The sequence below is a fragment of the Bos taurus genome, chromosome 12 (genome assembly GCF_002263795.3).
Source record: "Bos taurus isolate L1 Dominette 01449 registration number 42190680 breed Hereford chromosome 12, ARS-UCD2.0, whole genome shotgun sequence".
NCBI classification, from domain to species: Eukaryota; Metazoa; Chordata; class Mammalia; order Artiodactyla; family Bovidae; genus Bos; species Bos taurus.
The window spans coordinates 15,139,890-15,155,552 of NC_037339.1; the positions used below are offsets into that span (position 1 = coordinate 15,139,890).

General features: G+C 42.5%; 1 protein-coding gene across 1 annotated transcript in view; it reads right to left on the reverse strand.

The window, feature by feature from the left end:
- NUFIP1 (nuclear FMR1 interacting protein 1) overlaps positions 1-15,663 on the reverse strand; it is a 39,134-nt gene that overhangs the window by 21,883 nt on the left and 1,588 nt on the right. The window contains exons 3-5 of the mRNA NM_001192226.1: positions 14,055-14,153; positions 13,408-13,470; positions 12,679-12,755 (exon numbers count right to left, since the gene is read on the reverse strand). Of these exons, the coding sequence (NP_001179155.1) occupies positions 12,679-12,755; positions 13,408-13,470; positions 14,055-14,153 (239 nt within the window). The remainder of the gene's footprint in view (positions 1-12,678; positions 12,756-13,407; positions 13,471-14,054; positions 14,154-15,663) is intronic.

The following is a 15,663-nucleotide window of genomic DNA, read 5'->3' on the forward strand; positions in this document are numbered from 1 at the left end:
GTGCAACTGTTAAGCGTTTCCTCAGAGCCAGTTAACTGCTTCAAATAAACAACACACAACTACTCCACCTAGTGGACACCCCATCTGCTGTGAAGTGGGTTTCAGTCTTGAAAAGCCAGATTTGGGAAATGAACCTCTCTCACTCAATTTTCCCTAATGCCAAATCATACAGCGTTTGTAACCCCAGAAGATGGGAATGAAGAAAGAATCACTTTGAGTTTTTTTGGCTGTGATGTCTTTTTTTGCAGATTATTAGTGGAAAGCCTTAAGGTTTTTAATTGAACAGAACTCCGTATGTTGGTCAGAACTACACATTTAAAAAGAATAAATAACACCTTAAAACATATTGAGGTGGGGAGAGGGGTGGCATGACCCCTCTTACAAAAAGTCTTACAAAACGATCTGATTGCTCTGCCTTCCAAAGACACCAGGTATCCCTTGACTGACGTGTTAGCCCCACGTGACAAAAATGAAGACTTCTGGTGCCTGTGGTCTCCTGGCAATTTATAGACCTTCTTATGTCTCCTACTAGAGCGAGGATCTTAAGGGCAAGAGTCTACTCCTGTTTTTCAGTAACTTTGGTCATATATAAACAATCTTTGCCTTTTCTAATACTGAATGCTATGCTGTGCTAAGTCACCTCAGTTGTGTCCAACTCTTTGCAACTCTATGGACTACAACCCACCAGGCTCCTTTGTCCATGGGATTCTCCAGGCAAGAATACTAGAGTGGGTTGCCATGCCCTCCTCCAGGGGATCTTTCTGACCCAGGGATCAAACCTGTCTCTCTCATGTCTCCTGCATTGGCAGGTGGACTCTTAACCACCAGCACCACTTAAGTTCAGTTGCTCAGTCGTGTCCAACTCTTTGCGACCCCATGAACCACAGCACACCAGGCCTCCCTGTCCAGCACCAACTCCCGGAGTTCACTCAAACTCAGGTCCATTGAGTCAGTGAGGCCATCCAACCATCTCATCATCTGTCGTCCCTTTCTCCTCCCGCCCTCAATCTTTCCCAGCATCAGAGGCTTTATTCAAAAGAGTCAGCTCTTCGCATCAGGTGGCCAAAGTATTGGAGTTTCAGCTTCAACATCAGTCCTTCCAATGAACACCCAGGACTGATATCCTTTAGGATGGACTGGTTGGATCTCCTTGCAGTCCAACGGACTCTCAAGAGTCTTCTCCAACACCACAGTTCAAAAGCATCAATTCTTTGGCACTCAGCTTTGTTTATAGTCCAACTCTCACATCCATACATGACCACTGGAATAACCACAGCCTTGACTAGACGGACTTTTGTTGACAAAGTAATGTCTCTGCTTTTTAATATGCTGTCTAGGTTGGTCATAACTTTCCTTCCAAGGAGTAAGTGTCATTTAATTTCATGGCTGCAATCACCATCGGCAGTGATTTTGGAGCCCCAGAAAATAAAGTCAGCCACTGTTTCCACTGTTTCCCTATCTATTTGCCATGAAGTGATGGGACCGGATGCCATGATCTTAGTTTTCTTGGGAAGCCCCAAATACTGAAGATTTACCTCTAATTTCAAACTAAACTCTTGTCAGGAAGTTACTCAAAGCTATAATGTATATTAACATAAATTCAAAGGCGGCTGAGATTTCTTGATTATATTAGCAAACCAAACTGGTCTTCCACCAGGGACTTTACATAAGCATACACTACCTAAGCTAGTTCACGTGTTACTATTCCGTAAGTTTCTCGAGCCAGTGAATTTTTTCCTCTAAAGCACTTGCTGCACAAAAACCACAGGTGGCAGAGCTCAGCTTCACATGAGGAGCTACTGCAGAAAGGAACGCATCCAAACACACATCAGTCTGGTTTGTCTCAGCGACAACTTGTCCTGTGAGATGAGGATTTACTGTTCAAAACCACAGTGGCTTAAGTACCACTAATTATATTAATTCCAATTAGCATTACTAATCAGATCAACACTGTCCAGTTTCTTTAGCAATGATATACAATTTATAACATAAATTAAAAATATGAATCTCGGTATAACTTCTCCAACCACTTACTCTGAAGTATCAAAACAGAATTACAGCCACAATAAAAATATTTTCAAATCTCATTTACATATATCAACATTTATGTTCTTATTGTTCAGTTGCTAAGTCCTGTCCACCTCTTACCAGCACACCAGGCTTCTTTCCAGGCCTTGACTATCTCCCAGAATTTGCTAAAATTCACGTCCACCGAGTCGATAATGCTACCTAACCATCTCATCCTCTGCTGCCCTTTTCTCCTTCTGCCTTACAATCTTTCCCAGCATTAACATCTATAACCATCCCTTGTATCTATGCCACCCAGGGATATAAACAGTCACATACAGTGTGGGTATTAACATTTCTAAAGATTGTAATTTTTTTTTAAAGACTCATAAGCCTAGAGGAGCCACCCCACGTCCAAGGTCAGGTGCAGAAGCCGGGAGGACCCCATGCCCGAAGGGCGGTGGCCAAGAGGAGTTACCCCACGTCCGAGGTCAGAAGCAGCAGCCGAGAGTGCCAGACTGCAACGACGCAGGAACAGCCGAGAGGAACAACCCCGGGTCTGAGGTCAGGGGCGGTGGCCGGGAGGAGCTACCCAACGCCCCCACACCCGAGGCCAGAGGCAGTGGCCGGGAGGAGCAACCCACGCCCGAGGCCAGGGGCTGCGACAAGAGGAGTTACCCAGACCTGTGGCTGCCCGGGTGCAGGAGGGCTTAAGGAGCTATCCCACATTGAAGGTCAGGAAGGGCGGTGGTGAGGAGATACCCCTCGTCCAAGGTAAGGAGCAATGGCTGTGCTTTGCTGGAGCAGCCCTGAAGAGACACCCCACGCCCAAGGTAAGAGAAACCCAAATAAGACGGTAGGTGTTGCAAGAGGGCATCAGAGGGCAAACACACTGAAACCATACTCACAGAAAACTAGTCAATCTAATCACACTAGGACCACAGCCTTGGCTAACTCAATGAAACTAAGCCATGCCCATGGGGCAACCCAACACAGGCGGGTCATGGTGGAGAGATTTGACAGAATGTGGTCCACTGGAGAAGGGAATGGCAAACCACTTCAGTATTCTTGCCTTGAGAACCCCATGAACAGTATGAAAAGGCAAAATGATAGGATACTGAAAGAGGAACTCCCCAGGTCAGTAGGTGCCCAATATGCTACTGGAGATCAGTGGACAAATGACTCCAGAAAGAATGAAGGGATGTAGCCAAAGCAAAAACAATACCCAGCTGTGGATGTGACTGGTGATAGAATCAAGCTTCGATGCTATAAAGAGCAATATTGCATAGGAACCTGGAATGTCAGGTCCATGAATAAAGGCAATTGGAAGTGGTCAAACAAGAGATGGCAAGAGTGAATGTCGACATTCTAGGAATCAGCGAACTGAAATGGACTGCAATGGGTGAATTTAACTCAGATGACCATTATATCTACTACTGCGGGCAGGAATCCCTCAGAAGAAATGGAGTAGCCATCATGGTCAACAAGAGTCCGAAATGCAGTACTTGGATGCAATCTCAAAAACGACAGAATGATCTCTGTTTGTTTCCAAAGCAAACCATTCAATATCACAGTAATCCAAGTCTATGCCCCAACCAGTAACACTGAAGAAGCTGAAGTTGAGCGGTTCTATGAAGACCTATAAGACCTTTTAGAACTAACACCCAAAAAAGATGTCCTTTTCATGATAGGGGACTGGAATGCAAAAGTAGGAAGTCAAGAAACACCTGGAGTAACAGGCAAATTTGGCCTTGGAATAGGAATGAAGCAGGGCAAAGACTGATAAAGTTTTGCCAAGAAAATGCACTGGTCATACAAACACCCTCTTCCAACAACACAAGAGAAGACTCTATACATGGACATCACCAGATGGTCAACACCGAAATCAGATTGATTATATTCTATGCAGCCAAAGATGGACAAGCTCTATATAGTCAGCAAAAACAAGACCAGGAGCTGACTGTGGCTCAGACCATGAACTCCTTATTGCCAAATTCAGACTTAAATTGAAGAAAGTAGGGAAAACCACTAGACCATTCAGGTATGACCTAAATCAAATCCCTTATGATTATACAGTGGGAGTGAGAAATAGATTTAAGGGACTAGATCTGATAGATAGAGTGCCTGATGAACTATGGAATGAGGTTTGTGACACTGTACAGGAGACAGGGATCAAGACCATCCCCATGGAAAAGAAATGCAAAAAAGCAAAATGGCTGTCTGGGGAGGCCTTACAAATATCTGTGAAAAGAAGAGAAGCGAAAAGCAAAGGAGAAAAGGAAAGATATAAACATCTGAATGCAGAGTTCCAAAGAATAGCAAGAAGAGATATGAAAGCTTTCTTCAGCGATCAATGCAAAGAAATGGAGGAAAATAACAGAATGGGAAAGACTAGGGATCTCTTCAAGAAAATCAGAGATACCAAAGGAACATTTCATGCAAAGATGAGCTCGATAAAGGACAGAAATGGTATGGACCAAACAGAAGCAGAAGATATTAAGAAGAGATGGCAAGAATACACAGAAGAACTGTACAAAAAAGATCTTCATGACCAAGATAATCACAATGCTGTGATCACTCACCTAGAGCCAGACATCCTGGAATGTGAAGTCAAGTGGGCCTTAGAAAGCATCACTATGAACAAAGCTAGTGGAGGTGATGAAATTCCAGTTGAGCTATTCCAAATCCTGAAAGATGATGCTGTGAAAGTGCTGCACTCAATATGCCAGCAAATTTGGAAAACTCAGCAGTGGCCAAAGGACTGCAAAAGGTCAGTTTTCATTCCAATCCAAAGAAAGGCAATGCCAAAGAATGCTCAAACTACCGCACAATTGCACTCATCTCACACGCTAGTAAAGTAATACTCAAAATTCTCCAAGCCAGGCTTCAGCAATATGTGAACCGTGAACTTCCTGATGTTCAAGCTGGTTTTCGAAAAGGCAGAGGAACCAGAGATCAAATTGCCAACATCCTCTGGATCATAGAAAAAGCAAGAGAGTTCCAGAAAAACATCTATTTCTGCTTTATTGACTATGCCAAAGCCTTTGACTATGTGGATCACAATAAACTCTGGAAAATTCAAGAGATGGAAATACCAGACCACCTGACCTGCCTCTTGAGAAACCTATATGCAGGTCAGGAAGCAACAGTTAGAACTGGACATGGCACAACAGACTGGTTCCAAATAAGAAAAGGAGTTCGTCAAGGCTGTATACTGTCACCCTGTTTATTTAACTTATATGCAGAGTACATCATGAGAAACGCTGGACTGGAAGAAACACAAGCTGGAATAAAGATTGCCGGGAGAAATATCAATAACCTCAGATATGCAGATGACACCACCCTTATGGCAGAAAGTGAAGAGGAACTCAAAAGCCTCTTGATGAAAGTGAAAGTGGAGAGTGAAAAAGTTGGCTTAAAGCTCAACATTCAGAAAACAAAGATCATGGCGTCCGGTCCCATCACTTCATGGGAAATAGATGGGGAAACAGTGGAAACAGTGTCAGACTTTATTTTTCTGGGCTCCGAAATCACTAAAGATGGTGATTGCAGCCATGAAATTAAGAGATTCTTACTCCTTGGAAGGAAAGTTATGACCAATCTAGACAGCATATTCAAAAGCAGAGACATTATTTTGCCAACAAAGGTCCATCTAGTCAGGCTATGGTTTTTCCTGTGGTCATGTATGGATGTGAGAGTTGGACTGTGAAGAAGGCTGAGCACCGAAGAATTGATGCTTTTGAACTGTGGTGTTGGAGAAGACTCTTGAGAGTTCCTTGGACTGCAAGGAGATCCAACCAGTCCATTCTGAAGGAGATCAGCCCTGGGATTTCTTTGGAAGGAATGATGCTAAAGCTGAAACTCCAGTACTTTGGCCACCTCATGCGAAGAGTTGACTCACTGGAAAGACTCTGATGCTGGGAGGGATTGGGGGCAGGAGGAGAAGGGGACGACAGAGGATGAGATGGCTGGATGGCATCACTGACTCGATGGACGTGAGTCTGAGTGAACTCCGGGAGTTGGTGATGGACAGGGAGGCCTGACGTGCTGCGATTCATGGGGTTGCAAAGAGTTGGACATGACTGAGCGACTGATCTGATCTGATCTGAAGCAAATAGTTCATCAACAGGACCAGAATAAGGGGCATCTACACCAAATAAGCAGAGGGGATACATATTCAAAGAAGGGCAAGATATTACTCTAAACAGATGAGGAAAAATATTTGCCCAAATTTAGGCTGGCAGGATTTCAGCTGGACTAAAGCAGTGAGCAGAACTTCAAGCTGGAAAAGGTAAGATATTTCTAGAAGCAGCAGCATGATCAAAACTGAAGCTACAAGTTCAAAGAACCTGTTTGGGATATGATAAAAGGAAAAAAAAAGTCTGGCTGGGACAAAGAGTTCATATAAGCAAGCAATGTGCGGTAATCAGAAAAGATAAGACGTATGAAGCCCACCTTATACTATTCTGTCAGTTCCAAGGCATTCTGTTTTCACTGGCATTTGAGTTGGCTAAAATAAAATCAGGTTAACAAATTTATATTTAAATTTTATTCTACATAGTCACCTATATAACTAAGAAATACATGCATATTAGCATCTAATTTTGCGTGGAAAAAAACAGCAAATGCAAAGAGAATAAACTAACCTTGTTGGTCAAGTCAATTCCTTAAGTGTGATAACACTGCTGAATGTTCACCTGCAGAGCACACTTAAGCTGTGTGGTTTTCTTCAACAACACTGAGCAACTGAGGCAGAGCTGAGATTTTTGCCAGTGGGTGTGATGAAGGGCAACAGAATGAGGGAGCTGAGCTTCTGAGAGGAGTGGAAGTGATTTCAACTTGGCAGGAGGCCAAGATGGAAGAGGGGTAAGAGATGAGAGGTCTCAACTCGTCCAGGACCGGTGCTGTTCACAGAGGCAGAAGGGATAGGGAGAGAGCTGCACAGAACAGAAGTTAGGCCCAAAGAGGAGCGAGCCCAACTTTAGGACTTCTGGGGCAGAACGTCCAGAAGATCAGATCCATGGTGCGACCGTGAAAGTAAGCGGCAGAAACTGCATGGAGATGAAGGACCCTGTAAACTGGAAGGTAAAAAGATGCCGGATGAACTCTACGGTAAACTGTGAGTTTCAAAAAGTCAGTGGAATTCAAAGTATACACACTTCCGGTGGAACCACCACCCCAGTGGCCACAATGGCAATCCCTCTTGTTAAGAATCATGCGGAAGGGTGTGAGAGCTGCAGAAAGCTGTAGAGACAGATGGCGGGAAACCCCAAGAAGGGCCAAGGAGCAATCGTCTGGAATCCGCGTCAAGGCGGCCCTACAGGTTGCAAAACCAGTCACTCTGGGGGCTTGTTTTATTTGACCTTTCCACAGCAATCTGCACTGTCTCCACATTTCCTATCTTGAAATCCCCCCCTCTCCTGGCTTTCAAGACAGGTCACATTCTGAGTTTTCTTCTACTTCTCTGGCTCTTGCTCAGCAGGCTTGGCTTTACTCCGTCAGACTATCTGCCCTCTCTCTGTAGGTGGAGTAGAAAGGGAAGATAACTTGACAGAGAGTAAAACCAACCAGTTTTCATATACACTGAGAAAACTGGACCCACTTTTCAATTTCTACTCTGTAGCTGTTTGACTCTCCCACAGTCCTCCACTCCACCCTCCTTTTCAGCCTTTAAGGAGGAGGCCCTCATCTAGTCTGGAAGGGTGGGATGTTCCTTGACAAAGCGAGGTTGAATTGAACCTGGACCTGATTGGGAACTTAGTTTCTAAAGTCTTCAGAATTCATGGCTTCGTGATTTTCAAACGTCTCTCTAGCCAGTCTGGTCTGAGTCACAGTGCCTACACAGCATCTTCAAATAGATGTCTTGGAATGTCCTCATACTCAGTGATATCTCAGAGCAACACCCCCGCACCCCATCCTCTTCCAGGGTCCCTGTCCCAGTCACAGGCACCACCTCACCCCAGGAACTTGGATGTATCCTCCAAGCCTCTTTCCTCAACCTCACAATCATTCAATTGCCAAACAGTGCCGATCTTCATCTCCCAAGTGTTCTCTATCCACCTCCTTCTCTCTGTCCCTACAACTACCATCTCTCAAAGGCTGCTATCGTCTCTTACCGATGCCCATGCCAACCTGTCTGAACGCTAGTCCCTACCCCCCCCTTATTTCTTCCCAACTAGGTCTAAGTTCAGCTCAACCTCCCTTCGTCAAGGAACACGCCCCTCCTCCAGACTAGATGAGGCCCTTCCTCTTATGCGCTGAGGAGGAAGGTGGAGTGGAGAATTTGGGGAGAGTAATACAGCTACAGACAGGGGAGAAGTTTAATAATAGGTACAACTTTCTCAGTTTTACGTGATTTAATTTAAACAACTGCTAGAGATAAAAGAACCAAAGATGGCAAATCAGTGACTCATTTCAGACCTTCCCTATTGTCTTAAGTGACTCCAAACTTGAGAGAGTAAACAGCTTACACAGTTAACTTTTTAGTTGCTTTCTGTGTAGTGTAGTGTGTTGGTCGCTCAGTCGTGTCCGACTCTCTGCAACCCCATGGACTGTAACCCACCAGGCTTCTCTGTCCATGGGATTTTCCAGGCAAGAATACTGGAGTAGGTTGCCATTTCCTTCTCCAGGGGATCTTCCCAACCTAGGAATCAAACCTGGGTCTCCAGAACTGCAAGCAGATTCTTTACTCTCTGAGCCACCAGGGAAGCCGGTAATTGCTTCATAATCATTGCCAACTAGTAACTATCATCATTCTCCTCAAAAGAATTAAACATCTATCAGCACAACACTGGCTAGCACCACTGAGCTGCAACAACTTCCTACTGACCAAAGTCAGAGGAAAGTCAGTGGGAGAAAGTCAGTGGGGAAAAACTTTTGCAGGTAGGACACTTCTGATCCATCTAACAGGATATCATCAATACCATCATCACCAGGGCCTCAAATACTAAGTATCAGGAAGTGGAGCTAACTCTTCCTGTTTGATTATTCCTCTGTAGAAAATAATTTTTTAGCATGTATGTGCTGCTGAAGTGAGCACTCCTCCATGCAAAATAATGAGAAAAAGATACAACCAACAGATCAAGAACAAACAAAAAACCAGAGTGAAGTGGAATCACGAGGAGAAAAACATTATACGTGTAAAGAAGCCACCTAGAGGAAATAAGACACTTTACATGCACTGCTTCTAATTCTTCACTAAGTCAAATCAAGGCATGGTCCTGACTCCTTTGATTTCTAAGTCTGACTATGCCATGGCTAAGGCTTCTTATCAATGCCAAGACGGGTTCCTCTCATGCTAAGCTGAAGTTAGTTGCTCAGTCGAGTCCGAGTCTTTGTGAATCCATGGCTGTAGCCCACCAGGCCCCTCTGAATTCTCCAGACCAGAAACCTGGAGGGGGCAGCTTTTCCCATCTACAGGGGATCTTCCTAACCTAGGGACTGAACCTGGGTCTCCTGCATTACAGGAAGATTCTTTACCATCTGAGCCACCAGATTCTTCCCATACAGTACCTTTTAACAATCATTCAGTCCACAAATACTTATTTTCTACATACTCAATTCCAGGTACTGTACAAAGGGTAGCAGAACCAAAGGTGTTAACTTATATGCAGAGTACATCATGAGATATGCTGGGCTGGAAGAAGCACAAGCTGGAATCAAGATTGCCGGGAGAAATATCAATAAACTCAGATATGTAGATGACACCACCCTTATGGCAGAAAGTGAAGAGGAACTCAAAAGCCTCTTGATGAAAGTGAAAGTGGAGAGTGAAAAAGTTGGCTTAAAGCTCAACATTCAGAAAACAAAGATCATGGCATCTGGTCCCATCACTTCATGGGAAATAGACGGGGAAACAGTGGAAACAGTGTCAGACTTTACTTTTTTGGGCTCCAAAATCACTGCAGATGGTGACTGCAGCCATGAAATTAAAAGACGCTTACTCCTTGGAAGGAAAGTTATGACCAATCTAGATAGCATATTCAAAAGCAGAGACATTACTTTGCCAACAAAGGTTCGTCTAGTCAAGGCTATGGTTTTTCCTGTGGTCATGTATGGATGTGAGAGTTGGACTGTGAAGAAAGCTGAGTGCCGAAGAATTGATGCTTTTGAAGTGTGGTGTTGGAGAAGACTCTTGAGAGTCCCTTGGACTGCAAGGAGATCCAACCGGTCCATTCTGAAGGAGATCAGCCCTGGGATTTCTTTGGAAGGAATGATGCTAAAGCTGAAACTCCAGTACTTTGGCCACCTCATGCGAAGAGTTGACTCATTGGAAAAGACTCTGATCCTGGGAGGGATTGGGGGCAGGAGGAGAAGGGGACGACAGAGGATGAGATGGCTGGATGGCATCACTGACTTGATGGATGTGAGTCTGAGTGAACTCCGGGAGTTGGTGATGGACAGGGAGGCCTGGCGTGCTGCGATTCATGGGGTCGCAAAGAGTCGGACACGACTGAGCGACTGAACTGAACTGACTGAAGACTAGGGCCACTTATAATGCAAAAAAATGCTGTTTTGTTTCTATTAATGAGCTATGTATTCATACAGAAAGTAGTGAACAATACTTTACGGTAGGTTGGTCCATGGACTGGCAGTCTAGCCATACACCTAGGTCAGGGTATAAATCAACTATGCCCCTAAGCAAAATACTTAGGTTAGCTGACTACCTCTTCTTACCAAGACTTTCTCAATCAAGGGAGTCAAGTATAGATTTACATTCTGGTACAAGCTCCTTATCTCATTACAGACTGGTGCTCCAACAGCACTGAGCTAAGAGGAAATGAACAGTAAGAAGACAATGACAAATGAAGTGACAGTTAAGCAAGTCTTACAAGGTAAATAAGATTCTGCCAGGAGATAATGAGGAAAAAAGCATTTTAGTACATCCTACTCCTGGTGGCCAAGGTTCTTACATTTGTTGGCCAAAAATGCTCTTGAAATTCTATTAAATCCATTGAGTCCATGCTGACTGGATGGATCCAGGTTTACTTCCTCTGGTTGTCCAGACTCATCCAACTCTGTGTACAATATTAATAACTGATATCTATACACGCATTTACTGAAAGCTATTTGTTCTCAGTTGGTTCTAAATCTTTTTGCTGGTTTTCCTCAGAATTGCCTGTAAAGCTTTAAAGGGCAGTAACTCACTTTTTCACATAATAGTGTAACACCTGACATAGCACTATGTATGCATACATACAGTGGATTTAAGTTGAAAACTTAAAGCTGAACTAAGAACAAGCTTAATCAGCTGGTCAAAAGTTTTTAAGTATTTTGACCTTTGAGAATAACTCTTCCTAACTAGGGCTTCCCTGGTGGCTCGGTGGTAAAGAGTGCAGGGGATGCAGGAGACGCAGGTTCGATCCCTGGGTTGGGAAGATCCCTGGAGAAGGAAATGGCAACTCATTCCAGTATTCTTGCCTGGAGAATCCCACGGACAGAGGAGCCTGGCAGGCTACAGTCCACGGGGTCACAAAAGAGTTGCACATGACTTAGCAACTAAACAGCAGTAAACAACAACCTTCTATCTCAAGCTCTCATTTTTTAATTCCAGAAAAACAGCTATTGACCTAAAAGTGCAGCTGATCATCCCCTAATAGTTCTGATTTGGTCTTGTGCTTCAGGATTAGGTATCCTGGTCCTTCCTGAGAAAACAATATAATAGCGTCTTCATGGGATTTTTCACTGGTAGATTCCAGTTGGAGATGGTGGTTAAGTCACTTCAGTCATGTCCAGCCCTTTGCGACCCCATAAACCACAGCCCACCAGTCTCCTCTGTCCATGGGATTCTCCAGGCAAGAATACTGGAATGGGTTGCCATTTCTGATTAGATATCTACTAAGCTTTCCTCCTTGGTAAGTATAAAACTACAGGTCATCATGGTAGGCTCAAATTTCTTAGACTTTAATTACAGGAAAACATTTCTTGTCTTTGCCTTTTTTTTTTTTTAGGCCATGCCATGTGGCATGCCGGATCTTAGTTCGCCAACCAGGGATTGAACCCATGACGCCTGCATTGGGATCGTGGAGTCTTAACTACTGGACTGCCAGGGAAGTCCCCTGTCTTTTTATAGGTAAGGACAGGCACTTGGATTATCCTGTCACTATACTCCCTCTGCCTAGCATACTGCAAGCATTCAACAACTTTTTAAAAAACAATAAAAACAATAAACATAGCAAAATATTATGCTTTTTTTTTTTTTTTTAACATAGCACCACCCATCACTGCCTTGTATTGAACATCAAACTGAGGGGGCACATAGTGGCCCCCCTCAAAGAGCAAAGTCCCATTATGACATCAGTTATTCATTAAGAGTTCCTATTAGGTCTACCAAAAGCTACATTTAATAATAGCCTCATATAATACAGCTGACAGTTCCATTTCCTAGCAGCAAGATTATAAGGGAATGCAATGAATCAAAACTACAATAATAAAAATTGTATGATTATCATACATCAAGTAACAATACTCTCAAAGTCACTGTAAGCCAATTCTAAAGAACAACAACAAAAGTTAGGACTGGCCATTTTGAGCTGAACATCTGCAATGTTATAAAAGACCAAATTTCCTTTTTCAAATTGTTCCTTAGGGCCAGATGGTCTTTATTTTGAAGTCCTCAGCCCTGCCAGGGTAAAAGAAAGATGCTGCACAAGTTCTGAACTCTTTACTCACTTTCTTCTTTCTTCCCTCCATCTTGCAATCTCCTCTGGAGTGTCTAACTTGATTTTCTTCATACCAGGAGCATGCATCTGAGGGGAAAAGGCCTGCTGAATATCAGGAAGCATACTGTACGCTTTTGACTAGATCTCAAGAACTACAGGGGATAATGAAGACGCTGTACCTAACAATACATTTACTAGCAGAGACAATTTTAAAACTAAGCAAGCAGGTTTTATCCATCCTTATTATGACTTTTCCTTTAAAGAAAAGAGAGTAATTTTTTTCATGTCTTTAGTGCTACTGATTAAAAAGAAAAGCAAGCCATGATATTATCTTGGTTATAAAGCAAATGTCATCAATTTCTTGAGTACTATTAGATATTCATATGACTGACCGACTATAATTGAGGGAGTTAGCTAGAGAAATGATGAGTACACAGAACAATCTGAAACAGCACAGTTTAGTAAAACAAGCACAGAATTTGCAGCTAAGAAACCCAAGTGCAAGAATCAGTTCTGAGGCCCTGGGCAAATCATTTTATAAATCTGTGAAACAGGGCCAAGGCTTATCTAGTCCACAGTGGATGCTGAGGACGAAACTGAATAATGGATGATAAAAATGCCTTATCAAGTACAAAGGCTCATGAATGTTGCTTATTATTAGGCTGTGTAGATAAAGTGCTATGAAGATAACAGATCAACGAAGTAAAAAGAGCGTGTATCAAAAAGAAAAACAACTTACATTCCTCCAATGGAACTGGACAATCTTCTCATGTGCACTAAAAGAGCAATCTACCTCAGGGCACTGTAAGGAGTTTTTTAAAAAAAAAAGACTCAATTCAACATTTCCCATAAAAAATGTACCCTTCTACTATACATACAGACATATTCTGGCATTATTACCTAGTATCCTGTCTATGTGGTGTTATCCATGAATATGTACAACAATCAGTTCAATTCAGTTCAGTCAATAGCAAGACAAAACTCACTCCAAAACCAAGTTGTGCTCTAAAAGTATATAGTACAATAATACATAGCACTCGCTTCTCCATTTGAGTGAACGCAGGACATCAGCAATGTTGTAAAATGTTCTTATTTCCTAAAGTTGAGCGTGACTCCTACAAACTGAAGAGCACTTACCCAACCAAGAACTTCTAGCTTTTTTACTTCTCAACAGCTGCCAGACCCCCCTTCTCTTCTGCTGCCATCTCACCAACTCCTGAAGTGGAGGCCTCCCACCCTCAAACTGCAAATCCCAGGGCTACTGTCTCAACTTGTCTTCAAACAACATTTCTATGATAAGTCTAAACTTTTACAAGAAGAAAGCTCAGAATTTCTACCAAATATACCCATTTTGTGAAATAAAATCAGGATAACCAAGAAACCTACTTCTGTATGTTCGGACATGTGTGTATCATACTTCTCTTGATTTTTAAAACCACGATCACAGGTATCACAAAAATAGTGAAAAACGGGTTCCTTTCTTTTCTGCAAATAAAAATGAAGAGGCATTAGGCTTTGGGTGAGAACTCAATCAGCAGTAAAAATATGCAGGTTTTGATTTTTCACACACTCTTAGTGGAAGAAACTTCTGAATATATTTCTAATGAAGGGGTGATTCTGTTTAACACATTCATGAGAAAAAGCCTGGTTTGTTAATAAAAATTTTAAGACTTCCCTGGAGGTCCAGCAGTTAAGATTCTGTGCTTCCAATGCAGTGGGCAAGGTCTGATGCCTGTTCAGGGCTACCCAGGTGGCTTAGTGGTAGAGAATCTGCCTGACAATACAGGAGAGGCAAGAGATAAAAGTTTGATCCCTGAGTCAGGAACATCCACAGGAGGAGGAAATGGCAACCCACTCCTCGTTTTTTACCTAGGAAATCCCATGGACAGAGGTGCCTGGTGGGCTACAGTCCATGGGGTCACAAAGAGTCAGACATGACTGAGTGACTGAGCAGGCACACAGGGAACTAAGATCCCACATGCCAGAAGGCATGGCCAAAAAAAAAAAAATTTAAATCTGAACAGAGTTAATATAAACCATGAATAGATTTCAAATTGGCAATTAAAATGCAGTAGAGACATATAAACATTCAGGGTAAAAACAGCATTTCTTCCTTTAGGATAAATAAAACAATGTGTGTGTGTATATATAAAACTACTAAATGAGAAAAAATAACTAGGCAAATATTAGTTATTTTCTTATTCCCAATTTACTATTTTTATGTTTAAACATAAAACAAAAAAGATTATTACAATGATAAGACTATATAGGAAGTAAACTCCCATTGTTCAATGTTGAGATTATGTTATTAAATATATTACATATTCACAGTATTTTGTAAATATCAGCAACACAGTTTTGATACCAAAATGAAGGGTAGTAATTTCACGATATGGATCTTATTCAATTTATTATAATGACATTATTTATACATCTTAAAAGTCAAAAGACCAGATTGTTAAGCTACATCAGAATAAAGGAAGTCTATTTTAAGGCTCAGTTTCTGAATAGAATCAAGGGTTGAAAATACACAAAAACTTTTCATTTCATCCTTCCCCTCCCAAGCTGCTAGTGGAGTCGGGCACGACTGAGTGACTTCACTTTCACTTTTCACTTTCATGCATTGGAGAAGGAGATGGCAACCCACTCCAGTGTTCTTGCCTGGAGAATCCCAGGGACAGAGGAGCCTAGTGGGCTGCCGTCTATGGGGTCACACAGAGCCAGACACGACTGAAGCGACTTAGCAGCAGCAGCAGCAGCAGCATATATTTTTTACTTCATTGAAGTTCAATCACATTTACATTTATCTGTAACCATAATTCCCCATATTTACTCCTAATACTATATGTAAATGGATTGACTGTTTTCTTTTGTACAATTTCTCCACTTTTTCACAAGAAGATTTTGCTTGAGTTTTTACTTACAGCCAAGACCCTTAAAGATACTTTTACAGCAAAGCTATGGTGTGTCAATGATGAAGGCAAAACAGAAACAG